This window comes from Bos taurus, chromosome 23, assembly GCF_002263795.3.
Source record: "Bos taurus isolate L1 Dominette 01449 registration number 42190680 breed Hereford chromosome 23, ARS-UCD2.0, whole genome shotgun sequence".
Classification (NCBI taxonomy): domain Eukaryota; kingdom Metazoa; phylum Chordata; class Mammalia; order Artiodactyla; family Bovidae; genus Bos; species Bos taurus.
Window position 1 is genome coordinate 9,790,923 of NC_037350.1, and position 14,410 is coordinate 9,805,332.

General features: G+C 37.3%; 1 protein-coding gene across 1 annotated transcript in view; it reads right to left on the reverse strand.

The window, feature by feature from the left end:
- Nucleotides 1-14,410, reverse strand: part of SRPK1 (SRSF protein kinase 1) — a 73,529-nt gene that overhangs the window by 5,341 nt on the left and 53,778 nt on the right. Inside the window, 6 exon segments of the mRNA XM_002697203.5 lie at nucleotides 2,065-2,134; nucleotides 6,443-6,550; nucleotides 11,997-12,097; nucleotides 12,823-13,242; nucleotides 13,625-13,838; nucleotides 14,268-14,293. Of these exon segments, the coding sequence (XP_002697249.2) occupies nucleotides 2,065-2,134; nucleotides 6,443-6,550; nucleotides 11,997-12,097; nucleotides 12,823-13,242; nucleotides 13,625-13,838; nucleotides 14,268-14,293 (939 nt within the window).

Here is a 14,410-nt window from a genome sequence, read left to right on the forward strand (position 1 = left end):
ACATTCACATATCTGGGAATTTGGGAAGGTTTCAGGTGCTTCTTATTTTTCATGTAAAGGACTCACTGGTGTCATTTAAAAGCAGCTTTTTATTCATGAACTCACTATAACCTTTGGGCGGTCTGACTGAATTTATGATCTGGTAACAAGTATTTCACTGATACGAAATTTTTGCCAATTTTAGGCAGGATCTGCAAATAAGTATCTTTTTATACATTAATTATAAATGAGACTATAATTTGTCTTACTGTAAACTTCCAAGTAAAATACTGGTTCTTTTATTATTTTTCTTATGCTAAGGAATTATTTTCCCCTTGAAATCGTAACATTACTTTTAGTTGCAGCAACCTACCTCTCATTTATCAATTAATCATAGGATTAATATACCTGACAGGCAAAATTATTAAGTATTATTCTAAGGTTTAGGGCTGTGGAATGTCTCTAATAGCAGAAGACATGCTACTTAGGCCCCAGTCCTACCATGACTCCTAACCCTATGCCTACACTAGCGAGGGCTAAGCGTTTACTTTTTCCTGCTCCTATAGTACTGAAGTTTTATCTCAGGACTATTAGTATTGACTGGAATGGAAGGGAGTAAGTTATGATCTAAATATCTAGGGTAACTGGTTCTCTCGCGTCTCTTGAGACTTTCATTTACATTTCACTTTTCAGGTTTGATAGCATAATACCCCATATAATATAATTCTAGCCACTATATGAGTTTTGTACCACAGACTATTTATAGGGAATCTAGGGAAAGAAAAAAAATTAATTACCCTTACAAAACAGATATAGTAGGGCTTTCTTTTTTTTGCTGTGCTGTGCAGTGCAACATGTGGGATCTTAATACCTTGACCAGGGATTGAACCTGGGCCCCCTGCATTGGGAGCATGAAATCTTAACCACTGGACTACCAGGGAAGTCCCTAGTAGTGCATTTCTAAAACAGTGTTAAGTCTATGCCCCCAAACTTATAATCCAGAAAAGAAGCAAGCAGATAATAGGGAAAATCAAGTGTGTACAGAGGTAGTAATTATAGTATATTCTTAAAAGGGGCTTATGTATTGAAATTATGTCCAAATTGTACCCATTAAAATAGGTATATGGCTATGGAGATTAGTTAGCAGAGCATTTTCCAAACAATACTTAGTAGGAGGTTTTACTAACACTGCCTATTGACACCCCAGTTTGAGAAAAGAGCACTGTCAGTTCCATACAGCACAGAACCTGTTTTCTTAAAGGATCAAGGAAAGCACAGAAAGTAAAAGACCTATTTTCCACCCTGGGTGGGTACAGTGGCAGTACTCTCTCAAAGTAATCCCCAATGATTCTGAAAACAAAAGCGCCAAAATCATATAATAAAGAAGGTAAAACATTCCTTTAATAAAGTTCTTAAATTCATGCTATCATCTAGTTACTTGAACGCCACCATGATTAAAAAAAAATAATCACACATTTAATTGTCTGGTTTCACAGCCTCTCAGATAGAGCAACTGACAGCTTAGGCTTTTCCTACTGGTATTGTAAAATATAAACCTGTAATATTTTCTTTTAAAATGGAATTCTAAATGTTAGTATCATTTAAAAAGAAAAAATATATAGCTTTCATTTTCAGAAAGGAAAAAAAAAAGAACGCTAAATGCTGTATGATTTATATAGACAAAGAGGATATATTCTCTGCATTCAAGGAGTGTATGTATGTTGAAATTGACTTCCGGATAAAGTTGGAAGCATAACTAGGCAACAAATCGATGAACAGGTAGATCCAAACTGGGTAAAGAATGAATCACTGATTTACTAATATACAGGAAGGAAGACAACTAGATGCTTTAGAAGAAATCTGGCAAATACAAGTTTCAGTTCAACCAACTGTGGCCTTTTCTCTAATCTTTACATAGAATTCTTTAGTATCTATCATAAAATATCTACTATATCTAATACTTAATATAAAATATATTTCTTTTCTGGGATTTATATATACTTAGCACACTAAGAAGACTAAGGCTCTTTAGTACTAACAGATGACAGCCACCACGCACAGACAGCCTCAGGTGAGAGGACCTACCTTCATCTCGAGTATACTCCTCCCCCGAATGAGGTTCAAATAAATAGTCGCCTGTGGCCAGTTCAAAGGCCTAAGAAAAAGAGGAAAAGCTTATGAAAGCCTTAAAAAAAAAAAGACCTCTGGGAAGTTTACTGCTATTTGGCTCAATTTTAGTAATTTTTTTTCTTGGAAAAACCTGCAAATGATCATTTAAAACATTGTCTAAAATTATTCTTAAAGAACTTTCCTTTCACACCTGCACCGTAATAAAATGGAGCAAGAAAACTGCAAAAGCTCAGTTAATATCAATATATGGATTATTCCAAGCCCCCTGCGTCCCAATCTCTTAATCATTAATTCAACTCTCTTAAGTTTCTCTTTTTGCTCAGAGAGGGACATATCTAAGGTGATTCTAAGTTATTAAATTATTCATGAGGTGAGTATTTTTTAATAAATTCACACATCTAGAAATTAAGATTTTGTACTTAAAACCAAAAAAATTCAGAAATTTTTCTACTTAGGACTCTTTAGAGTTTGGTAGAAAGCACTTTTAAAGTAAGTTTTGCTTTGGAAAGCACTTCTTAAACTGTCCCAGATAGAGAGTTCCCAATTCCTTGGTCTATAGAGAATCAGAAAAAGATGAAGTATAAACGGAGTCAGAAGCCACTAATACTGATCAGCAGGTATGCATTCAACAATCAGAAAAAGAGAGGCATGTCTCCTATAACAAGAAAATTTGTAAACAGTTTAAGAGGGTCTGAAAAAGCGATTTCCTTAGGAGTAAGTGTCAGTACAGAGGACAGCATCCGAGTGATGGGGCTGTATTAATTTTTCAATGATTAACAAGAGAGCAAGTAATTTAACAGCAGTTTTAAAAAGGACCTTATTGATATAAAAAGTACAGTTATCAGTCAAGTGCTAGTAACCACGGGTTAATTTTGACTGACTCAATGGTGCCAAGTATCCCAGACAATCTCAGGAATGTGGGGTGAATTTAGTTGGGGCACATTCTCAATTTAGATCCAGGTCTAGGTCTTGGTGGTCTGCCATTGTCACAAAAGCAGAGTCTTTCTCAAAAATGTATCACCTGGGCTGTACTACTGCCCAGAACAAGACCACAAAACCAGAAGTTTCAGGATTGTCTCTAAAATGTCAGCAATGCTGTGTGGCTCCTTGCTCAGCATAGCTTGTTTTACATGCTAGCAGTTCGTTACTGAACTACACTGATAAAGCAGATACTTGTTACACCCTCAAAGCAGAACAGAAACAAACGGATTCTTGTTCATCAAAATTCGTCAATCTCTCCTAAAACCAGTACTTTAATTTTTCCTCATGTTGAGATTCAGTGAAAATATTACAAGTTAAAAAAGAAGATAGTTTTCTAAAAATTTAAAATACTCTAGGCACGTTCCTCGAAGTCCAGTGGTTAAGTCTCTACTCTTCCAATGCAGGAGGCATAGGTTCAATTCCTGGTTGGGGAACTAAAGTTCCTTCCACATGCCATGTGGTGTGGCAAAACAAAAACAGATCAAAAACACTAAAACTTTCCACCTAGATACTTAAAGTTCTCTAAAAGAACTTTATTTTTGGAACATAAGGTAGCTGCTTATTAGTTACAATTTTATAATTAACAGTACAAAAAACCCAACCCAAACCAAAAGATCACAACAGAACTAAAAACCCCTAGAAACTTGCTTACAAAACACCTAGTTGAACATCTTTCCTTTACAGATGAGCAACCTGACCAGAACGGAAAGGCCAAGTCCATCCCAGATCCAGGGCTCTGGTGCTACACTCCTGTCCTTGTCTCATGCTGACCAAAGGGCCTATTCTATGCCAGTCAGGGTCATGCTAACAGCCACAGGCAAAACCAGTTACTAAATCCAGTGTGCTGATACCTCCAGATAATGGAATATTATTCAGTGCTAAAAAGGAATGAACTATCAAGTCATGAAAAGACACGGAGGAACCATAAATGAGTATTACAAAGTTAAAAAAAAAGCTAACAAATCATGCTGTTTAATTTCAACTGTATGATATTCTGGAAAGATAAAACTGTGGACACAGTATCTATTCTTTATTCATTCTTAATGCTCTTCACAGAACATTCCCGTCTTATAATTGCTTCTAACTTTGTAGTATCAATCACTAAAGTGGTAGGCAATCTCACAACTTGCCTTTTTACTTCTCAGAAAGGGTCCCAATCTTTCTATCAATTGATTGCACAGGATGAAGGAGGATCCATGTCTCCAGGACACTTATGATATTCTAAGATTTATTTTTATTCTCTGAGTATGGTGATATTTAAAGCAATATTTCTATGTCTATTAGCAAATGAGAGAAATCTGGGGTAATAAATGGGGCTCAAGTTTTCATGATACTGTCTCAAGTCAGTTAAGTACCTTCCCTTACTCAACAAAATTCCTGTATGTGAGCTGGTCCAAAGAGGGGCCTACGTTAACCAACCCCTCCTTTCATCTTTTTTGCCTTACTTCTTAAGCCTGACATTGTCAGTACTATTTTCAACAGCAAGCAGGACTTACTGCCCTCAACCAAACTATTAAAAACCACATCATAGTAAATCAAAGGCCACCTACACACTAGCTATATTTTGTATGGGGGCATCTGTATCAGTTATTTCCTCTACCACATCAAATCCCTCAATACAAAGCTTTAAAGTACGGCAAGAAAGAAGTTTTTTTCCCAATGTTTTTCATCTTGTGCACCAATACCAAACCACCTTCATTTCGGGTAGCCCCCTGCTTAAAAGACCACTGATGTGTCAAAACAAAATAACAGCTGAAATTATAGTTTGTTTCTGGTTTAGTTCAGTCATTTGATGGTCCACAAATATTTATTAAGTATTATTGTATACTAATGAATTTGTTTGATCTTGTTCTTGTTTCCTGGGAGGGCGCCTCTAAACTCTTGGGATTTCCAAGTCATAAAAGTGACTCTTATTCATGGTGGGCCCCTTAGGACCGCTCTTCAGTTTATACTAATAAGGTGACTCATAGTGGGTCCCTAGACACAGTTTCAAGAGCAGGGATGAACATGCCCCCAGTGTGGGTAAGACCAATTGTACAATCAGGAAGTTGAGGTGTTGAACTGAATGTTGTCATGCCTGACCTCCTAATCTCGCGGAAGGATAAGGAGGCTAGAGACTGTAATGAAATCTCAATAAAAACTCTGGGCACTCAAAGCTTGGGTGAACTTCCCTGGTTGGTGATACACATTGATTTGTCAGGAAAGTCAGGTATGCTAAGGACACAGAAGTTTCTTCATCTCTGGTACCCTCTCAGGCCTCAATATATGCATGTTTTCATTTGGGTGGTCCTGATTTATATCCTTTATATCAGAACTGTAATATTTTAGCTCTTTCTTGAGTTCTGTGAATGATTCTAGCAAATTACTAAATCTGAAAGGATAGTGGAAATCCCCAATTCGTAGCCAGATGGTCAGGAGTGTAGGTGGCCTGTGGACCCCCGAGCTTGCAGCTGGTGTCTGAAGTGAGAATAGTCTTGTGGAAAACTATGCCTTTAATCTGTGAAGTCTGTGATGACTCTGGGTAGTGAGCATTAGAAATGCACTGTAAGCACCCCCTCAAAAAGTCTCAGGCCCTGAACCAGACACTTAGCTATACATAATAATAGACATGGCTCCTGCCCGTACGGCACTTACAACAAGTAGGAGAGAAAAAAGTAAAACACACAATCACAAATCAGAATACCTCCATTTCAGGAAACAATTTAATATGCTCCAACATGAAGCTATTTGTGGGAAGTCATTTAATAGCAACTAAATCTGATCACTTGAGTAGTTGCTTGACAAGGAGAAAGCAGCAACTTAAGAATCCATGGATGACTGAGCTTCATGTCTGAAGAACTGCTGAATGTATAGAACTGTATGCTGCTAAGTCACGTCAGTTGTGTCTGACTCTGTGCGACCCCATAGACAGCAGCCCACTAGGCTCCTCTGTCCCTGGGATTCTCCAGGCAAGAACACTTGAGTGGGTTGCCATTTCCTTCTCCAATAGAACTGTATAGAATGAATCAATTTCCAGGGTTTTTCCTATCTGATAATAGAGCTGAAAGGGCAAGGGGTACCTGTAACCTGCAAAAGCAATACCACTTCTGAGCAGTTGTTTTTAACACCCACCCCCAGCCCCATCTGTAATAAGAAACATTTGGTTCCTTCACCTAACAGGAATTGGGCAGGAACTGAAAGGAATGCCAGATGTTTATACCTAAGGTTTTGAATTCAGACCTCTCCAGACATGGGATTTAGAGTGCCAGTAGTAAGTCAGAAAAAAATTTCTTTACTATTTTTTTAAATTGCTGGTCTACTGAAATTAGCAAATTACCACATAACAAGTTAAAGTCAACAGGAAAAACATTACCATGCATGCTGTGCTCCAAATGTCAGCAGGGGTATTATAGCCAGATCCTATCAAAACTTCCAAGGAGCGATACTGCCTTGTTTGAATATCTTCGGTGAAATGTTTGTGCTGAGTAAATGAAGGAAACAGTATTTTAAAATTCATTTATTCTAAAAAGTAACAAGTCATAATTGCTTAATAACGGAGATTAAGATAAATTCACCAAAGTTTTCCCTAAACCAAAGTTCTCGTGTGGCTCATTTCTTAAGTATCATTTTTATGCTATTGGCTTTAAATAGCACTTTTCTTTACATGCCATCTGCTCTAAATTATTTCTGCAAACATGAGCCTGAACTTACATATGGATAACACAGGTTAGGCAATAACAAATTGTTTTTTAAGAAATGGAAAACTATCACCCCAAACAAAAGTTGTTTGTTTGTCTAAAATACTTTGCATTTCAACATATAAATGTTCCCAATTTAGGTTCCATTCAAACTTTTCCTTGCTGTGTTCTCATCATGAGAAAATAAAAGATGTAGGTTTCAAGTTTTAAGAGCCTTACAAACACCACCCAAAGACTTCTTGCCTTCAGTCTCGTTTTGCTACCTCACCCCTCCAAAAATACAAAACATTTATCTTGGGGACCATGTTAACCACTATGGAGATGCAATGATCAAAACAACCAGTTTCTTTAACACATGTATGGGGAAAAGGGAAAACATCTAAAAATAAAGAAAACAGCAATTTGTGAAGCGCAGAATTTAGGCAGAGTAAGCTTCAGGCAGAAAACCAACACTGAGAGGAGCTCCAAAGGGAACAAGTTTGACCAGAAGTACTTCAGGTAGAGGGGACATCACAAAGGCATGGAAAGACATTTGCAAAAGCCAAACACAGCTAACTGCTAGGCTGAAGAGTTCAGATTTCATCTGGCGACAAAAGAACACCACAGCATGTTAGGAAACAGGAGAGCGTCCTGTAAGAATACTGACAGGACCTCTGAGAACACCATTCCGGTAATCTTCTTTTGGTTTATGGCCAGATTTAGGCTTAGTAATGAACATCTGAACAATGGCTGTGAAAACAGGAGAGAGAAGAGTTAAAACCAAGGACATTCACAGGAAGAATAAGCACAATTTAAAAATTCAATGGCTAGAAGTGGGAGACAGGAAGAAGAGTCAAAAGGAACTCTGTGGTAGAAGTTGTCAACAAAAAATGGGTGGAAAGCCTTAGAGAGGGATGTGGTTTTACAGGAAAACAATGGGTTCAGATACTGAGTTTGAAGTGGAAATGTACTACAGGTGATACACTTAGAAAAATGGACATGCTGTTTTCAAGGGAGCTGTCTCTACTCATGGTGCCTTACTACTGCCTTACAAAGACTCTGTAAAGGATAAATGAGGCCAAGAGTCATCAAAAGAAGTTGAACTGGAAACACACACATCCACTTATTCCTGAAACTCCACTTCTGTAGAGAATCCAGTGTTCAATTTTTAAAGAATAAACTCGACAGGGACTTCCCTGTAGGTTGCAGTTAAGACATGTGCTCCCAATGCAGGGGGCCTGGTCAGGGAACTAGATCCCACATGCTGCAACTAAGACTCGGCACATTCAAATAAATAAATACATTTTAAAAAACAAATAAAGAATAAACTGACAAAGACCGAGAATGGCAAAGAAGTCACAGCAATACAGTTTAGGAGCTGGAAAGCAGAGAGATCATTATTAAATGTCTTAATGGATCCAAGGAAGCTGAATAATAAGCCACTAGTGAAAGCTGAGAAGCACAGTGATAAACACCACAGTATTCCTCCTCCCAAGGATTTCGAGGTATCAGGTTATTTCTGGAAGTAGGCGGGTAAGTGGGATTGAACAAATGAACACTGCTTTAGAACACCTTTTAAAGAAACAGAGCTCAGAACACAGGCATGATGCAGTGTAACAGCCCTTCCCTGACCCAACACAGAGGTTTTGTCTGAAGCAGGTAAAACAGCTCCTGGAGGATGCTCGGCATGGTTGAGGGGAGAGTACTATTCTGAATACAGGGCAATTAAGTGACTATATGTAATTGTATGCTGAACCCCCAGTTTTCTAGCTTAACTCAGTTTTCAAAACACTAGCAGTCAGGCATTTACTCTCTGGTTAAGAGATCTGAGGAAGACTTAAATTTTCTGTGGGAAACACGACCAATCTAAGACCTTGACATCTGAGGATGAAACGAAACAGCTCAGACAGATCATTTTATAGTGAGTAATTCAACAAGATCCACCAGGCACAAAGCTTCTAAACAGCTTTCTGGCACTCCATTCAAATGGTCAGTCAGTCTTTTGTTTAATGACCCTAAACAAAGAAAGCAAGGAAGACACCATATAAAGAAGAAAATGGAAAAATAATATCCTCTCAGAGATAATCATGGAACCAAGGAACTCTTAAAAAGTAAGAATATAATAAGAGAAATAAGAAAATATAAGGCTTAAAAGCACAAGCTGAGAAATCTCCTGGAAAAGGAAGTGTTAGAAAATAGAAGAGATATGTAAGAAAATTAGAGAACCTGAATAAAATCTAACATTTGAATAATGAGGTACCAGAGCTAGAAAAGAAGAGAATTAAAGAAAAAAAAAAAATAAAAAAATCAAGAAACAAAACCAAAGAACCAGCGTTTCAATACTGACAGCACACACTGGGTTCTTAGCTAATGGATGAAAATAGATGGCATGAGGCACATGGCTGTTAAATGATCCCACAGACTTCCTCAGGGGAAAAGATTTCATACAAAGGTCCAAAAATCAGAATGACTCTAGACTTTCAGCAGCAATGACAAGAAACTAGAAAAACATGAAGCAATGACAAACATTCTGAGGGAAAATGATTTTCATCCTAGAATTTTACATGCGGTCAACTGAGTATAAAAACAGAATGAAGACATTATTAGCTATGCAAGGATGCTCACTCCTTTAGGAAGCCACTAAAAGCTGTATATATTTCAAACAAAAACCATGATGGAGTAAACCAGGAAAGAAGATCAGAGAGACACAAAATGTATATATAGAGAGAATTAACAATAATCTCGAGGATGACTATGAAAGGAAATCTCAAATGGCAGTGACGCAGCAGATGAACCAAAGAGATGAACACAGATTAGAAGACAAGTTCCAGGACAGAGCTCTTTAGGAAGAAAAAGTTGACCAATACCCAAGGTATCCATGTGTATTAAAGTGTATGTATTCAAAGCAATGGGTCAAAGTATGGGGTGGAATTAAATGATAAAAGTTAAAAACAACAACAACAAAACGCGTAAATAAATGAAGCAACAGTGTTAGGCAAAAAGAGAAAAGGAATCATAACACAATATATACTTAGTTTAGCTGAAGATAGCATCCGAGTCCTAATAATAGAAACATGAAATTATTTAGCCCAAAGTCATATTAAATTGACAAGATAGGGGATAGATATAATGGCAGGTAAGTCCTATTGGAAAGGAAGAAATAGCTAAAACTGAAAAGAATTGGAAGCAACATACCTAAGTTATTTATTAACAATAATGAAGGTAAATACCATTATGCAGGGAGTGAAAAACTGGCAAAGGAAGGGCACAGATTTTTGAACTAAAATCTATGCAAGTGACCCTAAGCTATATATGTATGTGCGTAAGTGATGAGCGAAAAGTATAATATTTTAAAAAACCAAGCTCTTTGAAAATAATATAAAATTCCATTAGAGAATGCCAGATGCTGCTGTGCTTAAGAGACCGGCAAGATGTGGGGTCAGACCAGGACCTGGCAGGACAGGCGCCACGTGTAGTCACCACCGTGCTAGTGCCCAGGTCAAGCCTGCGCCCACACAAAGTCACTTTAGCATAGAGACTCATTAAAAAAAAGAAATGTACGCGAGAACTAAAGAAAATAGATTAATTCTGTGTAGAAAAATGACAGGAAAGACAACCCAAATAAGGCAAAGTATGCCAAATGCACAAGACAGGCGTGACGGAAGGCGTTCCAAACACAAAGGCAAAGGAACTTGAAAGGACGTAAGCAGAAAACTGACAGACGTTTGACGTTTATACCACATGATTTTTGTTAGAGTCAATGTTTTCCTCTATAATTGCTTTAAATACTTAATAAGCAGCTCCTATGTACCAGGTACTGTTCTAAGCACTATAGATACAGCAATGAATGAAAAAAAATCTCTGCTGTGATGGGACATACATGATAGCGAAAGGGATATTAAACAAATATGTAGAATCAGATTGGGTTAAGTGCCGTGGAGAAAGAAAACTTAGGGGAGAGGGTGAGAGGAAAAAAAAGGAAATACGTGAGTGAATATAAAAGGTGTGTGGGTGTAAAGAGTAGTGGTTTATGTTAGGCAGGTGTTCAGGCAAAGATCCCCCTGGTAAGATGCCATCTGAACAGGAACTTGAAGAAAATCTACTCTTTTTGAAACTAAGTTTTTTGCTTCATGTGGTGGTATGTGGGCCACAGTAAGGATCTTCTATTCATTCTAAAGGAAGCCACCACAAAGTTTTGAGAATATCTGACATGCATTTAAAAGGATCACTCTGATAGTTGTGTTGAGAACAGTAAGAGGAAAGGACAACGAAGAGAAGTGAGGAGCCACTGTAGTCATGCAGGTAAAAATATGGTGGCCTGGTGAGATAATTCCAATTACCTAAAAAGCTTTTCCATATTCCTATCAGTTAGTGCTAAGTACTGACTTGATGTTTACTAAAATGTTACCACAATATTCTGGAATCAATACTGAAATTGAGATCCTACTTGGTTATGAACCATTAGATATAGAATGTCATGTGGAATAGGGAATGTGAAATATAAAAATGAACAGGATCTATTAAAGTGGATTTCACCTCAATAGTCTCCAGCATCCCTGTTTATAAAGCATATGGCTCTTTGAATAGTACTGTTTATTGTGCAACTCTTTGTAGATTTTTAAAAAGATATTCATTAAAAATAACACAAAAGCACTAACTTGGTAAACAACAGTATTAATAAGATACTATATATCAAAACCCCCCTTTAAAAAAAGCACTCAACTTCTGACTTAGCAATGTCACGTCTGGGCATGTTCTAGGTCAACTACAGAAGACTCATGAGCAAAGACTGTTCATCACAAAGAACTGTCAAGAATACGTGAAGGTTGTAGTATATTAGCAAGTATCACATAAAACTGAATTTGATATAAATTTGTGGTTGACAAAGGCTCCAAAATATATTAAATGAATTAAAAGGTTACAATTAATAAGTTGGTTAGATGCTGATTTAAAAAACAGAAGGGAAAGTCTGAACGTGGGCATTTGGACTATGAATGTCAATGAGGATACAGATAAAACCAGCCAAGAGTGGATATCACTGAATGTCGGTGACAGGTACCTTGTGCAGGGGCAGGAGGGGACTGTTTCAGCATACCATTCTCTCTACTCATGCAAAGGTTAAGAGAAAGTTAAAATGGTCACTGGCAATCTAGGTTGAGAACTGCAGATGTTTTCTTCTTTTCCCACGACGAAGTCCAAATTCTTATTTATCCCCAGTCTCTTCAAAACACTGAGACAAGCTTAACTTACCACCCAACAGGCATTTCCAAGATCAGCGATCTTCACTTGGAGCTTTTCTGCATTTTTTGGCTCAAGGGGGTTAACAAGAAAATTTCCAGCAGTGGATTTTCCTATAGACAACAGGTATCATCAATAAGACTGTTCAATGAACAGAGAAATATCCAAAGGTTAACAAAACTCTGTGAGGTAACACACCCAGGCCCCCAACTGGCCACCTATTAATACATTTTCTAAGACTGAAAACAAGTAAAAGCAACACCTCAAGTTTCCAGAAATAAAACCTCTGCCTTCAAAGCGACAAGTAAAAACGCTGTGTGTTCACTATATGACCAATAAAGATCAAACTGAACTACACATCTATACACTGAAGGTAACTCGGATACCTGCTGTAAAGCTGTATTTATGACAACAAAGGTATACTTTTATTTTAGAAACTCATGAAAAATTTTTTTCTATGTGGTAATTAAAAAAAAAATTGTATAGTTGATTTACAACATATTAGTTTCAGTATACAACACAGCAACTCAGCATTTTTATAGATTACATTCCATTTAAAGTCACCACAAATAATGCTGTATTTCCCTGGACTGTAAAATATATCCCTTAGCCTGTCTATTTTATTATACATAGTAGCTTGTTCTTCTCAGTCCCCACCTCCATCTTTCCTTCCCCTTCTCTCTCTTCTCATTTGTATGTATACCTGCAAGTCAATTTCTGTTTTGCTCATTTATTTTTTGGGTTCCACATGTAAGTGATAACATACATTATTTGTCTTTGTCTGATGTATTAGAAATTCATGAATATCTTATGGAGGAAAGGAGTAATGGGAAACTACCTTTGTTGTCTAGTGGTCCATTATGTTCTTGCTCTTGTTCATCTTCACAGGGTATCTCTGCCCGAATGCTTTCTTGAAGTTGGCTGATGTCCTGTTCACTGAATGATTGGTCTACGTTTGATGAAGACTGGCACATCATGGTATCGGACACCTCAGAGGTTACAGGTGTACAAGAGTCTGTTTCTTGAGATGTGCTGCTGTCTCCATTTTGGGAACTTAGTAAACTAGGTTCCTGCTTCAAATTTTGGATATCACAGTCATTAGCATTACGTAGATCCTCTTTAAGCCTCAATGTTTCTTTATTACTGTTCTCAGTAAAATTAATGATTTCAATTACTCCATTGCAATTAATTTCTGCTGCACCACCCTCTATACCACGTCCTGTAAGTGTCTGATCCTGGTGAATGGTACTTGACTCTTCTAAGGAACAAACAGACAAAAAGGATGCACATGTATGCGTATGCATGAAAGCAAAAAAAAAAATCTCTCCATAAGATTAGAACATTTTCCAGAACTTATACAGAGTGACATAAAAACATGATTGCACATCGAAAGCCTACTCATGGAAGGACAAAGATCTTCTAATTCTTACCCAATTGCTAAATAAAGGTCTATGTTGCATTTCCTGAGAAAACTTAGAAATTACATTTGAATATTACCTCCCTAACATTTATGACAAGTTCTATATTCTTACTGTGTAAGGACACCCCCAGAGATGCTGTGTACGCATGAAACCACTACATTATATAACAATGATAAATTAAAGTTTGCTATAAAGTAATTTGTGATGCTCTATTTATACCAAGTTTTTCTTGGGTCATTTTATTAGGTGGGTTCTCTTTCAAAGGTCTTTCAACAGGCCTCTCTGATTCTTCTTGCTGGTTTGGTCTTTTTTGCCCGGGGCCCGACTCTTTCTCCATTTCCTCAATCTCCTGCATTCGCTTCTCTAGTAATTCTGCCTGGCGCTTCTGCTTCTTCTTCAATTTCTTCTTCTTATTCTTTGACATTTTGTCAGCCTGGGCGGAGATTACAAACAGATAAAGCCTTCAGGTGGCTAATCCATTACCCCTAGTTGGAGATAACTATTAATTTTAATTACTTCCTGATTAAATTCCACTATTTCCCTAACACAACACTTAAGTTTTTCATTAACCAAAAAAATGCAGATACTCTTATGAAACCAAATTAAAACAAAATACACAACAAATCTTGGTCCTCAGAACAGTCTGTGGGGCTGGTTCACGCTCAAACATGCTCAAATTTATGGAGGCCTCACCAGTACAAACTTGCTGAAGACACACAGGAATTTACTGGAGAAAATTACAGAAGCGCAGTAACATTTTTTCTTTGTTTTCTAAACTCTAAATAAACTGTGATCCATAAGAGAAGAACCCCTGCCCATTGCCCATAGATCAGAATTAAATGTAGAAACACCTTATACTTACTGGTTTAGGTTGGGGTGCGGTACTGACTGAAAAGAAAAGAAAACCAAGTCAGAATCTTGGCATTCAGCAGGCAATATAAACTAAGACACCCTATCAGAATGAAGTCTTTTTTGTACAGTGTGTTAAGCAACTGTGAGAAACAA